Source organism: Amaranthus tricolor, chromosome 15 (assembly GCF_026212465.1).
Source record: "Amaranthus tricolor cultivar Red isolate AtriRed21 chromosome 15, ASM2621246v1, whole genome shotgun sequence".
Lineage (NCBI taxonomy): Eukaryota > Viridiplantae > Streptophyta > Magnoliopsida > Caryophyllales > Amaranthaceae > Amaranthus > Amaranthus tricolor.
Window position 1 is genome coordinate 1,170,501 of NC_080061.1, and position 19,734 is coordinate 1,190,234.

The 19,734-nt window shown below is 28.2% G+C and overlaps 2 protein-coding genes across 2 annotated transcripts; one reads left to right on the forward strand and one right to left on the reverse strand.

Annotated features, from left to right (window-relative positions):
* Nucleotides 1-203: 203 nt before the first annotated feature.
* Nucleotides 204-1,075, forward strand: LOC130800862 (uncharacterized). The gene has a single exon (XM_057664570.1). It carries the CDS (start codon nt 343-345, stop codon nt 685-687), a length of 345 nt encoding a protein of 114 aa, XP_057520553.1. The 5' UTR covers nt 204-342; the 3' UTR covers nt 688-1,075.
* An 8,765-nt stretch (nt 1,076-9,840) lies between these two features.
* Nucleotides 9,841-10,648, reverse strand: LOC130800863 (uncharacterized). The gene has a single exon (XM_057664571.1). It carries the CDS (start codon nt 10,547-10,549, stop codon nt 10,076-10,078), a length of 474 nt encoding a protein of 157 aa, XP_057520554.1. The 5' UTR covers nt 10,550-10,648; the 3' UTR covers nt 9,841-10,075.
* Between the last annotated feature and the right edge of the window lie 9,086 nt (nt 10,649-19,734).

Genomic DNA, 19,734 nt, shown 5'->3' on the forward strand with positions numbered 1-19,734 from the left:
TAAAATGAAATTAGTGGAAGATATGTAGGCACTATAAATATTACTAAAATATTAAAATGATGATAAACAATGTTAATTTTGTCTAAAATTCGTAACATAAATAGAAAGATTCATTATGAAAACAATTAATATAATAATTTAAAATGACAAATGAAAACGGAGATAATACGAAAAACGGAGATAATAGTCTTACTAAATCAATTATATATACCACCCTCTCACTTCTAACCCACATTTCATGCACTCTTGCTTCCTCCTCCCTAGAAAAAAATCACAAAATTACAAATAAATCTCCTAAACTCTCAAATAAAATATATATTCACATATTATCCAACCAAAATCATGGGAAATTGCATAGAAACTTGTAGATTTGAATCAAAAAGATCAATAAAAGAAGACCAAAAGAAAGAAAAAGAAGGAAGTAAAGGAAATATGGGAGTTTATGTGAAAAATGTAGAAAATAATAAAAATGGTGTAAGAGTAAAAATGGTGTTAACAAAAGAAGAGTTGCAATGGTTGATATTGCAATTAAAAAACAGAGAAGAAGGAGATCATGGCAAGAGAATTGAAGATGTTTTACAAGAGCTTGGAAAAGGAAGAAAGAAAGTTTTTAATGGAAATCATTCTTGGAGACCTTCTCTTGATAGTATTACTGAAATTTCTGAAGTTCTTGAGATGAATAAATAATTTTTAATTTATTTTTTTTAGTTTTTTTGGTTTTTTTTTGGGGTAGTGTGCCTTTTTTATGGGGTGCTTGTTCATGAGATGAAGGTTTTGTGGTATGATTTTGGATTATCCAATGTATAAATATGTTTTTGAGATAGATTGAATGTGTTCATGAAAATCTTTAATTTGCAAATCAATTATCTATGAACATGTATAAAAGTCATTTAATTTGAAATTTTTTAGGTTGTATTTGAAACCTGTTTCATTTTAAAATGTAGATTTTAATTATGAAATAAGTTTAAAAATTTGAAAATAATGACGTTTGTAAAGTTATTTTCAAATTATAAGCTTAAATTGTTTTTAAAAACAATTGTGAAATCGACACAAATCTAAAATTGATTTTTTTTTACTTTTAAAATAGTTAAGTTGAGTCAAATTTAGATTTTAAATAAAATCATTATTTTCAAGCATAATATTTTTATAGTAGTAGTTTATTGCTCACCACTTATAGAAAGATCGAGTTTTTTTCATCTCTACCCACTTTACCTTGAAAACCATAATTGCCTTAATATAGCCAAGGTAAATTCTATATGGTTTATTTAAGAAAAACAACACCAGGTAAAGCCTAATAATTTCATATCAACCATTATATAGTACTATGTGTCATCATCATCTTATCCAATATATTTCGCTTATAGAAATATACTGCTATGTGTTGGAGCCTTTAATTACACATTAATAACATTATGGTTAGGATGATAATTGAGTCTTTTTGATATATTAAAAGTATTTTCTATTAAAGGACATAAATTCTATTTTCATATAATTTTTTCCTTCCCTATAATTAAAAAAAGAACACATTATAATTAGAGTTAAAATAAGAATTAAGAGTACATAAACATATAGTAATTATAATTTAAAATAGAAGGTTTGCAGCTTATTATAAAAAATTGAAAATGTATGTTTTTATCCGGCATGAAAGTGTGTCTGTGATCCATTTGGTTGATTATCCTGCATGTGTGGATCCTTAATTTGCGCTCTCCACCACATTGTTGTTTAATCGCTAGTTATATCCCGTTTTCGGAGCGGGACCATTTTAAAACAAAAAAAAAAAAACTTTAATGTCTCAAACAAAAAATTATATAATTGTTTAATTGGTTTTACTTTATTACACGAAGTATATCAAAGTAAACGAACTAATAAAATTCTAAATATAATACCAATATAATTCATAAAAAGTAATCATATAATCATTTCAAAAAAGTAATTATAATATGTTGCTTTTTAATGTACCATAACTTTTAAGTTTTATAATATGCTGCCTTATTTCCAAAAAAAATAATTATATAGTGAAAATCTTAGTAAACTTTATCGTTGAAGGTTTTACCTTTTATCTTTGTGGTAGAATGTCAATTCTCACAATCAACGGGAAAAAATATTATTTCTCTCCTTATTATCTGTAAAGTTTCTCTAACCTAATCTTGAATATAAAAAAAAATAATCAAGCTTCTACCTTGAAATATAGACTTGTCATTTACTTTGGCCAGTGAAAGTAAATGCCTTTTTCTTCAAAATCAATCTAACACTATTTTAAACATATTTATGTAAAGACTTTCAACTATAAAGATCTAAAAATCTTAGAGACGCATAAAATTATCTAAAAACTCTACACTTTTTCAACGAAAAATATGTCTAAAAAATTCAAGTTCGTTCAACACCAAAAAATTTCTAAAAACGTAAAAACGCTTAAAAATGTCAAAAAAAACCTGGGCGCGTAAAAGCATTTTGCATAATACTCTTAGAGTAAGCTATAATATATAATTTATACATTCGATCAAAGGCGACCTTCGTTCAGGTTGTTAATGTCCTACCTTCTTCAAGATTTTTCTATAACTAAGCTTTTTACTTACCAAAAGTGTTTGTGGCTCAATGGATAGAGCATCTGCACGTTGAATAGAAGGTTTAGAGTTTGACCTTTATTGGGCATACTTATAGGTATTAGTTGAGGGGTTTCTTAACTGCGCACATCCTGTTTACTCCCTCCTTAAAGGGAACGTCCGCATCTTTCAAGAAAAAAAATCTCCATCCAAACCCTAACTTAGACGGAATATTGAGAGTATCCTTAATCTTAACTTAAGCCTTTTAGTTTCAAAATGTTTTTAGTAGAATTTCCAATTATAAATGTTAAGATCGGTTACGAATTGAACTAAATTGATTTTGCACATATAATAATTTGCAAGAAGAAAAAAAATGAAAGCGTAGAAAAAACTCGATAATATATTGTGATAAGGCAAGGAATTATAATCAAAGAGTGGATACATCATCGTTCTTTGTGAGTGAGACATATATGAAGGCTGTTTTGGAGTTGTCCAATTTTGTATATGTGTTCAAACTTCTTTGGTCTTTGTGATAGCTTATAAGGCAATATTATACTTTTATGTTCTATTGGATTAGCATCATCATCATCCTACTCATAGAAAACTAATGTTAGGGTCTGGAGAGGGAAAGATGGCGGCAACTCATACCCATAAACGAGAGCGCAGCCAAAGGAGTCCCCCGACTCGAGGAAGATAAAGAGACGTGAATACACGTGAAAGATAACCTAAAGGCCTATAAAAATAAAAGTAGAACTAGGAAAACAAAGAACTAATAGAAAGGAAACGAAAAAAGCGAGAGGTTAAGGACACTAAAAGGTAAATCAAGAGGACATCAGTAATCTAAGACATGGATATAACCTCTCCAACTGCTTCCATCCCTAGTCAGGTCCGCTGAGAGGTTTAACTCATGCAAGTCAACTTTTATTTGCTCACCCCAAGTTCTCCTGGGTCTTTCTCGACTCCTTTTATCCTCTACTATAGTGCTTTCTACCCTCCTCACAGGGACGTCGAAAGTCTTTCTCTACGCATGACCAAACCACCTCAATCTATTTTCCGCATTTTTACAGATATAGGGGCTACCCCTAGTTTGTCTGAATTTGTAACAGGCCCCCTAATTTATCGGGTTTAAAAATAAATAAAATATAATAAAATAAAGTATAACAAAATAAAATAAATAAGTAATATTAAACTATACTATTTTATATAGTTAATTATAATAAATAAAGTAAGTTTAATTTTATCGGTAACAAGTTTTATCGCGTACGATGTTATCGTGTGACGTTTCTTTGCTGTTTTAACAAAAGTATAATAATTACTTAATTAATTTTTAAAAAAAATATTATAATGGAAGGGAGGTGAAGGGAGCAGCCGGTTTTGGAGGGTATGGGAGGAGTCTTGTAACTCATCTCATAATGGTGTAATTAGGATTAATTAGGTTGGTCCTTAATTTCCCATATTAATCCTAAACATCCTTTGTATTCCTCACACTTCAAAGCCTCAAGTGAACAAAGAAAAAAATCAGAAAAATTTTCCTCTTCCTTGTGCTCTTGCTTTCGGTATTCACAAACAAAAAAAAAAATTTGTTCTCTTATTTTTGTCATTCAACCTTTTGATCAAAGGGGTAAGTTTAATGGAATTGCTAATTGTAGATTTTCTTCTTCATCCTGAAAACCAGTACTAAACGCCTGTGTTGGGTGGGCGTCTCTGTACCCAACACCACCTTACAATCCAAGCATGAGGCCCGATCTCCCTTGCTCACTAAGAAATAGTCAACTTGGGTTGCATGTCCGGCGCTCTTATAAGTGGTCAAATGCTCGTCTTTCTTTCTAAAGATCGAGTTTGCTATGACCAAATCTTTTGCTAGCGCAAACTCCAGTAAATTCTCCCTACTCTCATTCCTTGCCCCCAAACCAAACCCTTCATGTACTGAGTTAAAGTTGCCTGCATCTCTGCCTATGTGTCCGTTAAAGTCTTCTCCTACGAAAATTTTCTCATCTTCCGGGATAGTTCTCATAAGGTCTCCTAGGTTATCCCAGAACTCGAACTTCACCTACTCATCGAGCCCAACTTGGGGCCCGTATGCACTGACAATGGATATAATCTCTTCCCCCACTACTATCCTAACTAGCATAATCCTGTCACTACACGTCCTTACTTCAACCAATTGCTTCGGGATATCATTAAACATTAGGATGCCAACCCCTTACTCTGCCGTCCAAACCTGCATACCACAACTTATATCCCTTTATACCTTTTGCTTTTTGCCCCTTCCACCTAGTCTGTTGAACACATGCTACATGAATTCTGTATTTAGAAAGCTCATTTGCCAACTCCAACGACTTCGCTTTTAGGGTACCTATGTTCTAAGTTCCCACTCTTAGTTCTAGATCCTGCTTACGTTGCCCACCTGACCCCTTCTCCTTAGACCTGACCTCAGGTGACCATAATTGCTTCCTAACTCTATATTCAGCTACTACAGACTAAGGTAAAAGGTTACAAACAGATCACCAGCATGGATCAACACAGAAGACAAATATATAAAAAGAAAAACGTAAATAGATTATCAATTCAATGAAAGAAAGCTAGAACACTGTGAAACAAACCTTTCGAAAGGTAAGAGGACACTCCAAGATATAAAAAAGGCAAGTACATACACAAAACAACCAAAAGACAGATCTTTCAAACCCAGCACACCAAACAATATTAAAAAGTAAGCAGTTAAATAAAACCCTAAAGCAAGAGATGCACAAAAAATTACTTAGAGATGTGACATACGAAAAGACGATGGAGGTTAAGAAGTGGTATCACCTGCACCTCGATTGGGTGGTTACCGGTGTACTAACGTCGATGGTGCTTTCACCTTTACATTGTTTACTTTCCCCGACGTCCTCTTTCTCCTTCCTCTGTAAAAATACCAATACCAAGCCAAAAAAAGACTAACAAAACTACTAAAACCTGGAAAAGAAGGTTAGATATTTGAAAATTTAATATAAGTTTTTAAAATGAAATATTGATCATTTTTAAATTAAATATCATTTTAAAGGATATGTTAAGGGAAGGGATTGCTAGGTTAGAATAAAACATATAACCTTATCTGAAAAATGTGATGCTTGTTCTACCTGAGTTAACAGCTTGTTTGAGACCATTGCATCAAGAGACGGACCCATATAATTAACCTATTTTTCTAATTGATCATTTTAAAATTATAAATGGTATTTTAACACATTAAATATACATAGGTGATTCTAATAGAAATGGTCTTACAATGAAACTGTCATATTTGAAATCATGTGATTCTTTAACTAAAATATTGCAATATGACTTTTCTGAATTGAAAACCAAAAAAATTGTTGGGCCTCCAGCAAGCAAAAATCCAAAGTTTACTGGATCATGCGTCCATCGCTTTTTAATCTTATAAATGTTAGGCCCACGTGACGTTCTGTCCATCTAAATTTTATATAATTTTTGTGAGAGATCGTCTTTCTGTGAGATCACTTTAAAATTATTATTTGCTAGTAACAATTCAATCACCAAATTTTGTATGAGACCGTCTCATCATGAGAGGAGCTCATATAGTTAGTCCATTTCTCTATTTGATTCCTTTAAATGTTATGAGTGATTACTATAAAATTCTATGTGAATACTTTAAGATTATAAGTGGTCACTTTAAGACAACAGGTGGATATGGGGCCAACTCAATAAAGATGATGTAACCGTGATGTGAGACCGCCTCATTTAAGAATTTATGAAATAAAAATAATATGTTTTTGTATGGAATTTTCTTTTTTATATATATATAAAAACACAGATTCTTGTGAGAGACCATCTCTAATTGGGCTGGCTCAAAAAGGAAAATATAGAGTAAATTTCTTGGTATGCATTAAGAATATTATATGTAGGCATTTAGAATATTGTAAATATTTAAGTACATACTCAGACTCAATGGGCATTAAGTATATAGTAAATAGGCATTAAAGATACTGTAAGTAGGCATTAAGGATATGGTGAGTAGACTAGTAGGCTAAGTTTCTCGGTAGGCATTAAGAATATTTTAAGTAGGCATTAAGAATATTTTAAGTAGACATTTTAAATACTTTTTTGGTAGGTATTAAGTATATTATAAATAGGCATTAAGGATAATGTAAGTAGGCATTAAGGATACAGTAAGTGGACATTAAAGTTTAATGGATTGGGCCTGAGAGACGTCTCTCAAAATAGACGGTCTCCCAGGAGACCGGCTTATATAAAAAAAGTAATAAAACAATACTAATTGATAACGAATAATAACTATATAAATATAATAGCCCATCTTGTAAGAGACCTTCAAAATAAATAAGAAGCTCATAAGCTAAAAGTCTTTATTATTGGGCAATTTAACCCAAATATGAAGCATGTCTCACGGTGAGACCGTTTCATACAAAAATTTGTGTTTAATATAGTAATTATTCATGTTAATTTGTGTAAAAATTATTCAAAAAGTGTGAATCATGCCTGGTTTTGAATTTTAGATTTGTTCTTTCAGGTTATCGGATCGATTTCGGTTTATTGATTTGAGTTGATTTTAAATCAGATTTTAAGTCTACATTGATTTTTACATAATTTTTAATTTATTTTGAAGTTGAATCAAGTCGATTTCAATTACAAGCTCGAATAAATATTAAGTTATTAAATTTATTTTAAACACTTTACTTTTGAATTTTGATAAATGAACTCAAATAATAGAGCTAAAAGCTGGGACAAATACGAGATGAACTATTAGTCAATAAGTCTAATTGTAGCCCGTGTTAAGAGTTGACGTGTTTAAAGCGCATGTCACCAGGAATTTTCGTAGAAGTAATCTTATCTCGCTTAGGTTAAAGTGTTGAACTATTACTTCTGTTAATAGAAAAATAAAATATAATTATTGTAGGTAAATTAAATTTCATTATTGATATCATTTGGTAATGCATATGGAGGTTCTAAACATGTTCGATTGTGTAGAATTCTAAAAAATTAGGGTCCTTATTATTAATAGTTTATGTTAAATGTTTAAAGATACAATATTATAAAAAATTTCATATTTTTTGAGATTGCATACGATTTTTAAAAAATTTGTCATTTTTTAATCCTCTTCCCGTAACGGATTGTTCATCCAGCGGCTAAGTATATTGTATAACAATGTTTGTATAAAAGTTCTTCTAATTTACTCTGTACAGTACTACGAATTTTTGGACAAATATTAGGAAATTTAGTGGTAAGAAAGATAAGACCAAAAATATTGGGTAGATGATATTAAAATTGAGAAAATTATATTGATAAAAAAAATAGTAAAATAGTATAAATATTTTCATAAAGAAAGTGAAACCAACAAAAATAATAATTGTAGCGAATTTAAAACAACATACTCCCCTCAGTTTACTATTAATGTAACGAATTAAATAAGATTCCACTTGACTATGTTTTAACTTATAGATTCATAATAAAATACAAATTAAGAGTAAGAGATAAATAGTACTTCCTCCGTTCCGTTTTAGTCGCTACATTTGTATGGGCACGGGTATTAAGAAAAGTAATTGACCTACACTGTAGCTGATTGACCTACATAGTATTTTATTATTGTTAATTGAAAAAGAAAAATGAAAAGGAAAAACAAGTTGTTAGGTTACTTTTTAGAGTATAATATAATATTTTATTATAGAATATAGAGTATAGAGTAGGATAAAAATAGGGTAGGTAGAACTTTAAATTATTGTTTTATTACTAAAAACGGAAATGTAGCAAGTAATATGAAATTACAAAAAATAAAAAATATAGCGAATATTCTGAAATGTAAAAAGTATCTAAAAAGCAAATGAGACGATTAGTACTAAATTTGGAGGGAGTATTTGATAACGAAAGTGATTTATTAAGTAGGAAGGACTAAGGAGAATGACACTTGTGGACTATAATATTCAAAAGTCATTTCTAGCTTTTTATTTTGTATAGTCTGATTAATTTATTTTATGCTCTGAAACATCTATTCATACACAGTTTTGCTATGTCATGCGAACATAAATAACATTTTTTAAAAATATGTATATTACATATTCTATGACCTCAATTACTCCTAATTCAATGATCTGTTTGGTAGGTAGTAATAAACGATGATAATGAAAATGAAAAATTACCGTAATTTTATTAGTTGGAATATCTCTTGGCTACCTTGATGGTCATACTTGTTTAACTTTAATCATCTCATTTTCTTTATAAAATTCATTCCAACGCATTACCATTAGGAGAGGTAATATCAGGTAATAATGAAAATTTGTAAATAAAAAACTTTTTGTGATCAAAGTTTTATTACCATCAAAATGATATAGAACTTTTCATGAAATTTTATATTATAAATTATTCTCATTATCACCATTTAATACACTAGCCTGTTAGAATGACTTTTTGTTTCATAATAATATATCTGAAACTAAAATCACTCATTATTCCTTTTAATATTATGACTGAAGAAACATATATATTGCATTTACAACTGCAGAGTGGTAATTTCATTTGCTAGTCCTTGATGTATGATTCCCCAATTTCATTATATGAGATCCATGTTATATTTTATCTTATTATCTAATTTAATAGGAGTATGTTATTATAATTATTTATATTTTATGTTAAACTCAAATAAAATCTTAATTTTCACTTAACTATATATTCTCTTACACTATAAGAGATTAGAATAATATCAAATTTTAACTAACGGAATCTAATTAATTAAATTCATTAGTGCATCAATCACTTCAATATTAATATGAGATTATATTAGAGTATATAACATATCCTAAGACCTCAATTATCAGCTTAAGCTTTTAGTTGAGTTAGTTAAAGAAATTAATAATGCAAAATATTTTTTGAATACTGTTTGTATTAAATTATTATGATAGATACAACCTATATTTATACAAAAACTGATAAGCTAAGCTGGGAAGTAAATAATTACATAATAAGTGATTACCGTAAATTATATTAAGAAAATATTCTCCTTTCCCGTAGTTCCTTGACAGAATTATCTCCCAATTATATATTAGAAAAATTGAAAATATTTGCAATAAAACATACTCTATTTTTAAACAACTAATAATTTCTCAATAAAATTTTACTCTTAACTCTCTATTAATAATAGAAAGTTCAAAATATATATTTTTACAAAACTGAAAATTGAAAATTGTAGTATTGTAGTACACTACAATTTTCCTTTTCTAAACTACGTTATGAGAATCTCTTAACTAAATTCTCTACGAAATCTATTCTAGAGATCTACTAAGTACTAATCAACTAGTCGATCTTAGCCAAATACCAACTTAAGTCTGATAGAGTATATAATATACTATGATGTTTCTATTATCAGTTTGAACTTTTTAGTTGATCTGATTTTTACATGTCAAATGAATCAATTCAACTAAAAATTTAAACTGATATTGAAACACCATATATTTTCTTTTTATGATTTTATGTACAAGATAAGGAAGAAAAAAAAGTAGGGACAAGAAAAAAATAAAAAATAAATAAACTTATTTGTTCTTATGATAATATTCATCATATTCTTCCTCCTCTTCAATAATGGTAGAAAGCTCTTTTTCAATAGAGGGAGACTTAATTATAGAAGAAACAACATTAATCCTTTGGGCAGGAAGATTAACAAGTTGATTAACAACTTCTTTAAAATCCAAAGCACCTTCTTCTTTACACTTAGCTAACAATTTTGTTGCTTCTTCTTTAGTTAACAATACTTTAACTCTAACACTATTATTAATCTTGTTATTAACCTCCTTAATTATCATCTTCCCTTGATCATACCCTTCAATTTTTTCTTCATCTAGAGAAGATAATAGAGGTTCCCTTAAGTTTAAGGACTCATCATTCTCAGGGTACTCACTACGGGCATACCCTACAATTTTAGGGCTTCTTTGTAGCTTTTTTGGTGGAGATTTAGGTTTCTTAGTTATGGTTTCAAGTATTTTTTCTATAGGAAACATAGTTAGCATGTTTTAAGGAGAGAATTGTGTAGTTTAATAGATGGGTTTGTTAAGGTGTGTTTGGTTTAAACTTTTAAGGTATTGTACATTATAAATAAATTGGGGAAAGTGAGTGTTGTATATATATATATACCAAGAGGAAGACTATAAAGTTAAAAGTATAATGACCATTTGGAGACCATTTGGAGTAAACTATAGAGCCACTCTCTTATTAAATTGTCTAGTCTTTCTAGTGGGACCAATAGCTTCTTATTTGAAGTTATTATTAGTATATTACTTTTGAGATATTGGTCATGGAAAAGAATAACTAAACCACCTAAAGTTTGAAAAGATGGTAAAAATTTCTAATAGTGGACTTGTAGTTAGATCAAAAGAGAAGATTAAAAAAATATGTAATTTAATGTATAAAAAAATAAATGTAATTTAATTTGCTACTTCTATAATATACACAAGTCTTTTATAATCTTAGTATAATAAGACAGAAATAAAGAAATATAGGTCATTTTAATGTTAATCTCAATTTTTTAGATTTGGGTATATTATACTAAATTCAAAAGGATGAAGGTGAGATCATTCAACTACTAGGTCTATTGTGTGGTTAAATAATATATGAGTAATAATCTTCAACTTAGAATCTAATTGTAAAACTTAATTTATAAAAAAATTAATATTTGTTGGGATGAGTTATCCCACATCGATAAATTAAAAATGGTGTGCACGCTTTATAAGCTATTAGAGACCTTCTTCCCATTGCCATATGGTTTTGGGATGGTATATATCTCCTTGGCTTATGAAGTGTGTGCACTTGTGTCCCCCCGTTAATATGCTGGCATTCACAATAAGTCCAGCCTAATTTAACAATATTAATAATTTAATCTTATATCAATTCGCAATAAATAATCTCACCTTTAAATAAATTTTTTAATAATCTAACCTTAAATTTCATGTGAAATATCTAGCCTCCTATATGAAAAAAAAGCATGTTTTAATTTAGGTGAGTTTTTGGTTCCTTAAAAAAAGTGTAATTACTTTCGCTTAACGTTCACTTCGAGGCCATGGAATAATAGGGGTTTACACTTTTCAACAGTTGTGATTAATGAAGTCTACGCACGGCATTAACAGTAAATGTGTTTTGTAGAAGTATTAATCACGAAGACTACTATTGAAATTTAAAGCTACTATTCTTGTTTACTTTTTACTATTCTCTGTTTTTCGACGTTTTTTTCTTTTTTTTTAAGATTTCAATGTAAATTTTAAAATTAAATAATTTTAATTGTGAGTTTTTTAAAATTCTAAAAAAAATATTTGAAAAGTATATATTGAAACAAATTTAACAAGATCCCACATGAATATGTTTTTTCTTATAAATCGATGAGAAATCGTAGTCATAGTTTGACACTGATATTCGTAAATTCTATTTGAGAAGAACTTTTGAAAACGAAAGATCAATTATCGTGATTTATAAATCACCATAAAAGACAAAAAAAAAAGTAGAATAAACAAAATTAAAAAGATAAATAAAAAATAACAAAACCCTCCATCTTATCAAATACCACTACATAAGGGTAATTTGTTACCGTTATTTACTAAAATTTACTAGTATTAATCTACATCTTAATAAATTTACTTTATTTTGCTTTTTATTCCTCCTCGCGAATTTGGTCTAATTCTAGTTTTAATATAATCCAAACATTTTTTATTTCTATATTCTATCACTTAAATCTTAAATATGATGCTCCACTATTTTACTCGGGCCACTATATATCGAAAATCCAATTATACTTTTTTTTTTTTGTGTTATTTAATTATATGGTAATTTATTGGCACGAAGGGTACTAATCATAAAGAAAAAAAGGAATAATGAAGAAATTTCAAATTTTTTTCTTAAAGGGTGTAAATCTATATTAAGTGTCCGACTAGTTTAAAAATTAATGATTTATATACATCATTTATATATGAAATAATAATGTAATTTAAAGCGCGTAAAGAGACAATTACACATAATCCACAATTTCTAGGGTGATAGAAATGAAATTTATCTTCTTTTAAAAAAAATATTATCATAGAAAATTCTTGATCTCCATGCATAATTAATCATGATAAGACCAGTACAAGGGGTCAAACCAGGCTCATAAAAGAACGTATAATCTATGATCTCATCACATTAGCTTAAATTAATCACAAAATCGGGTGAGAAACGGTCTCTTTGAGAAACGGTCTCTTTGAGAAACCATCTCTATTTGGACCGATTTAATATATATTTTTGAAATATTGAAAATAGGCTTTTAAAGTGATGTAAGTAGGCATTCGAGATATTGTGAGTAAGTAATAAGAATACATTATGTAGACATTAAGAATAATCTAAGTAGACATTAAGCTTTAATGAGCTGAACTTTAGAGATGTCTATCAAGAGACTAGCCGTAAATTAATTGGGATACAATAATATCATCAAAATATGTTAGAGTATATAACTTATCCTGGAGCCTCAACCATCAACTTAAACTTTTGGTTGAATTGGTTCCTTGACCTGATATCAGAGCCAACGTGACAAGAGGTCACGAGTTCGAATTTCAACTACTCATTATTTAAAGTGAAATGTTTAGTGTCAGGTATTAGAAGGGTATGTGCTGCATCCTCATGTGAAGGGATTTGTTAGAGTATATAACATATCTTGGAGCTCAATCATCAATTTAAGCTTTTAGTTAAATTAATTTTTTTACAATATACAACAAAAAAAATAATATAGATCCATTTAAAGTCCGTCTAAATCCCGTTATCAACCCATCCATTTATGTCAAAAAAGGCATTTTTAATGTCCAACCACTATGAGGCACCTATTGCCTTATGGGGTCATTTGATACTCTTCGGATTATAGAAAAATATATGCATTTTTGCAATGTATAGTAAAAGAAAAATAACTAAGACTATTATAATTTTTCAAGTTAGTTTTTTAGGAGATTGTCTCCTTAAGAAACGTATTTTAAGTCTAATTCATTAAAAATTAATACATATTTACCGTATTTTTAATGTTACTTACATTATCCTTAATGTTTACTTATCGTATTCTTAATGCGTACTTTTAATATCTTAAATGTCTACATATATAATTCTTAATGCCTACTTACAATATTTCAAAAAATATATAATAGACCGGCCCATTTAGAAATAATCTCTCAAAGAAACCGTTTCTCACAAAAATTTGTAATAATTTATTTAAAATTAATTACAACATTTTTTAAAAACAATTGCCCACTTCTATAATTCTTCGGCTGATCATCAACTTTTTATATTTCTAAACTTCATATATTCATCTTCTTTATTTATGGCCATATTTATTGGAAATAAATTTAGTGTACATTACTACGTACAAACTTTCAGTTTCAGTTAAATAACATTAAATTTGTTATCAACTTTTGAATCTGACTTTTTAAAAACACTTAACATAATAAATTTGACAAAAATATTAAGTCTCAAAGTTCACTAAATTACAGGAGTGGGCAAATTAAGAGCAACACTTGTAAATAAAGACATACCAAAATCCTGATTTCTGACTCATTCAACACGGAAAAAGTGTACTACTTAATGTAATGATGTTTTGAATGGTTCAAACGATGCATTAGTATTAGTTTCATTTTCAATAATCAAGTTGCTTTAAATAATATTCCTTTTTATTCAGCTTATGTGTCTTATTTTTTTTTATTGTTAAGTCGTTTTAATTGTCTAATTTTTATTTTTGGTATGGGTTTTTGACTTTTATGCTCTTAGTAACTTTATCATATTTTCAATTATACCCTCCATTAACCATAATAAGTTTTCTCCCTTACATTAAAAATCCATAATACCACTCTCTTTCCTACCCTTAGGGTCGCACTTTTAACTCTTCTTAAAATTCGTGAAAAATGAAATAAGACTGTTAAAGTAGATAGGAGGAAGTATAAGCAAACAAAGTTAGGGATAGAACCCTACAAATCATGTCTTATCTTCGGGTAGCTTTTTCCTCTTAGTCGTTGTGCACTAAATAGTTAATGTTTAATGAGAATGTGACATTTTTGTTATTCTTGAAGACTTGGTCGTCAATTTGGGTTTAGAATTTTCCATATAAAATTGAATGCTAAGTTTAATTTTCAAACATTATTTATGCTAACTCTAAACTAAAATTAAACTAGTTCTTAATTACTTCTTGTGTTTCCGTTATGTTTAAAAAATTTCTTATAAAGAGAGAAATTCAAATTTTATTTTTTTAGATATAAAAATTTGAATATATATACATATATATGAAATATTGTTATACTTTTTTAATGTGTTAAATTTCAATATACATTTTATACAATTTTTTTTATAAAGTATCATACAATTAACTAAAAAGACTGAAAAATTACACGTGACGTCTTAACATTAGGTTACCACATGGAATAAAAAGATTTCTTTATTCTACAATTAACTAAATAAGACAAAAATATATTGCAGTATTTGTGTAGGTCATTAAATAAGTTAAAATAAAAAAAAGCTGACAATATTAATTTTTGATGTCAAATCTCAAAAAAATTTGTTAGAGGTATATTTTAAATGTTTAATATTTTAGATTATTATTTATTTATTTTATACTTAAAATATATTTTTTATATGTAATATTGCTAAACATTTTATGCATTGCACAAAATTGTATAATAGTATTGTATTATATATTAGCTATTAAGATTTAAATTATAGTCGAAAACTGAGAAAAGTCTAATGCAGTACAATAGTACTGTCGTTGATGGAAGCCATCATTATTGTCATTAATGTAGGTCATCACTATTATTAGTTGAAATAAAGTTTGATAAATTTAGGATATATATATAAGTGGATCAGAATTTAGTAATTTGAAGAGTAATTACTGGCTGTATTTTTGTTGGTTGTTTATGTTCTATTTTTTTAGATTTTAGAATAGGCTAAAAAGAGAGAGACTTAAGTAAGAATCAATTTTATGATCTTATCTGAACAAGTAATACGAGATAAGATATGGTTATTGTTTAGGATCTACTTTTAATTTATTTTTTTTTGTTTTTAAAAAACAGGCACTATTAATTTATTTTTTAATACTATTTATTGTATGGAACTCATAAGACTTATTATATAATTTTAAAGCTAAATATCAAAATATTTAGTTACACAAAAACTTTTATATATTATAGGAAAAATAAATAATAATACTCCCTACTATTGTTCATGCATTATTTGCTAATGTCAAGTACTATTAGTTATTATATATTTCATAATATAATCCCAAGTATTTGCGGCCCGTTTGGTTGATGGTAATGAAGTAATGGGAATGAAATATTGTAATGGCAATACTAATGAAGGAATGGATATGAGAATTGGTAATGAAAATTCTTTTGTTTGGTATGCACAACTAAAAAATTATAATGGAAGATAATATTCCATTGATTGCATTTGGTTGTTAGTAGTAAAAAATGATAACGACTCTTAGTTTCATTATTGTATATTTGTATCTAAAAGCATTATTGTATCTAAATTATTCTATCTAATGATTCTTTTTTTAATAATAATATTTTTTTGGATAATTACATACATTACCTTTTTTTTCTTCATTATTTTTTTTCTTCAGCTCGAAACAACATTACCTTATTTTATTACCACAATAATACTTCATTACCATTACCGCCTAATACCATGTTGTTTGATGGTAATGAAAATGGCCCTTTTTGGTAATTTCATTACCTTATTTTATTATCATCCATTACCATTGAAGGCATCCAAACAACCAAAATTTTCATTACTTAATTTTATTACCATTACCGCCCTCTAATACCATGTACCAAACGGGCCGTTGGTGTACTTACGCAGAATAATTTAAATTATTGATTTATGCTCATAATTGAGTGCTTAATTAGAGAAAAAACAAAATATGGATTATTTTGAGAAAGTACACAATTATTATTATACAATAATCAATACTTGAGATTGTTCTATGTGGATCAATAATATTTGGGAATTGTTATTTGTGTGATTATCTTTAAATCATCAAATAATTTTTAAAAGAAAATATTAAAGATTTCTATGCGTCTTTAAAGTCTATATATGAATATATCATGATAGACCAATAAATTTGACTTGTACAACACTAATACAGTAATACTCCTAAATAGAAGTAAATTATCTGAGCAGCCATCATTTAATGCCTCATAATAATTACTCCTACAAAGTTAAATTCTTGTTATAATTTAGTTATGAATTCCAAGTACTTCATTCAAGCTGGACTTGTTTTAATTGATTTGTAGATAGCGTAAATGAAAGTATTTATTGTCCATTTAATCATTGATATTTAATTATGTAAATGATAATAATAATTAAGAATAATTTAGCTTAGAAAATTATTAATTCAATAATATTTAAATGAAGAGTGTCATTAACTACTTTTTATTTTTTTCTTTAAAAAAATTCCCACTCATTAGGAAGATGCTATTAAGTGGTAATGTTAAAATTATAAAAAATAATAAATATATTATATTTAAGAACAAAATCTTCTTCATCATGTGAATGATATAATAAATTTTACATAAATTAAAACTAAAATATATTTGCAATGTTATAATTTTAATATTAATAACTAAACAAGGAGAATAAATGGATAATAATTATGAAAGAATTTGAAGGATATTAAGACATCACATTGGCATTTAATCAGTTTTGTCTTACGGTTTTACCGTTAAAGGGTTGCAACTTGGGCAACTGGTATAAAATTCTAGAAGTACATACTTCATTCTCTATTAATAAGACTAATGTTTATCTGAATTAAGAAATCAAATCTTTAAAATGATAGTAATGTTAAAGTAGATGGTAAAAATAGTATTCACTCTATTCTCTATTGATCAATGTTTTCACGAAAAATATTTTATTTTAAAGTGACAAAATTAAAAAAGGAAATTCCTATAAAGTGATAAATTAAAACAAGGAAATTGAGATAAAGTAATAAAATTAATATGACTAATGTTTATCTGAATTACGTACTACTTCTATTTAATAAAAGTGATTAGATTAAAAAATGAAATTTCACATGGTAGCACAGAGTTTTCGACTTTTTTAAGTGGTAGATAAATATTTATTAAAATCCGCATAGTGATCTTAAGCTTTTAATTTTTTCATGTAGCTGACAAAATGTTAGGTTCTTTGTAAAATTATGTACTCATTTTGAACATATTTTTGAAAAATGTGTCCCACAATTGTGATTGCGATGTTTGTTTACTGAAAAAGAGTCGTTATAATGAGTAACAATAATAATGTAAATATAACAATAAACTTAACATTTTGTCTACCAAGTGGAAAAATTAGAAATTTAGAGTCACCATGCAGATAAAAAAACTTTGACTATCACTTGAAAATACCAAAACTTGAGATCACCCCATGAAACATTAAAAAATTTTGGGTGTTTGGATGTTGGTTTTTACATTGGCTTTTTAGTTAGCTTATGACTTTTAGCTTGTTAATTGATTAAATAGACAAAAAACATTTGATAATTGGCTTTTAAGCTAGTTGAAAAATTGGTTTTTTAAATCAAAATAAAAAACCATTCCAGTTAGGTTTTTTTGTTGGCTTTTGGTTTATTGATTCACTTTTTGTGTAATAAATAACCAACAATTAATACCTAAATTTACCAAACATCTCCATAAACAACAAGCTTTTTCAATTAGCTTAAAAGCCAACAAGAACAATTAATATTTCCAGCTGATTAAACAAGCAATTATAAGACTAACAGCAAACAACCAACACTCAATTGTCGACACCCATTTATTTGAAAACATCAATAATGAAGGCCCTTGCTAGCTAGTTGCTATATAGTGATGGCCTGATGAGACCTTCATGACGGAACTTGTCTTTCCTTACAATTATAAGAATCAATACTAGGAGTACTATTTGTCGACGCCTTTCCCAATTCCCACCCACAAACGGCAAACCCCTCATCAGAACGGGGGCCACAACTGCCATCCTCGATGTCCTTCTCGACGCCTTGCTACTGCCCACGCGAGTTTGATTTATGGGTTGTGGTTAGGAGTGTTCAACGGGTCGGGCCCCTATTTGGAGCCGTTATCCAGTCTGTTTTTATAAGAGTTTTAAATGGATCGGATCGAAAATGAATTCTTCTACGATTAAAAGGAGTGGGCAATATAAGGGGCAAAGGTGTAATAAGGATCGAACACAAGCCTTTAGAAATGGAAAAATGGATCTCTACTATTATTATTATAAATGACAATATCAATAAGAATTATTAAATTTTTACAATTTAATTATTATAAATAATATTTTAATCATTATAAATTAATCAATGGGGATAGTAATAATTTCTATTAATAAAATGGGTCAAATAAAGTCCATATAAAATTTTAAGAGCCTTATCTGACCGGCTCATATTCACTTAGCCCCAGCTCGACCCTTAATCGGCCCATTAAATGTCTCTAGTTGTGGCCTTGTGAGAAGGTTGCCGGAGTTAGGGGAGGGGTTTAATATGGTCGCCGGTACCATGAGAGCGGAAAGGGAGGATGACCAGAGCTGGGTAGAGGGGAATGAAATTTTTTCAAGTATTTTTATTTTATTTTATCCATTTTAAACTTGAAAAAAAGAATAATACAAGATGAACTGATAATCAAGTAGCTGATATTTTGGTCTTTTCGTGCCAAATGAATAGGGCAGTAAAGTTGACCCGACCTGTTAACCCGATCTAAATTTAATCCGAAATAAGTAGGTTTGAATTGAGACTTTTGACCAAATTAATTAAATGGGTCAATCCGATCTAATCTGTTTATTAAATGGGTTAGGTTCAGGTTAAAATTTTAAACCTAAAAAAACATGTATAATCCATTTAATTAAATGTGTTAATTTCAAGTTAAATCAATAAGTACAAGCTAAACTTAGTTCATTTAATATTTTCTTATTTTTCATAGTAAATACAAAATAAATAACAAAAAAACATAAAGTTAAAATTAAAGCCTAAAAAAATCAAATTTAATCAACGTTAAAAACCTTAAAAAGAAAACAAAAAAAATTATAAACGGGTTAAGTAAATGAAATCAAGTCAACCTGATCTATTGCAGGTGGGGTCAAGTTGTGATTTTCGACCCAATTAACTAAATGGATTGGGTTTGGGTCAAGAGTTTTCTGATTTGTTTATATATGACCCGAACCCGAACCAACCTGA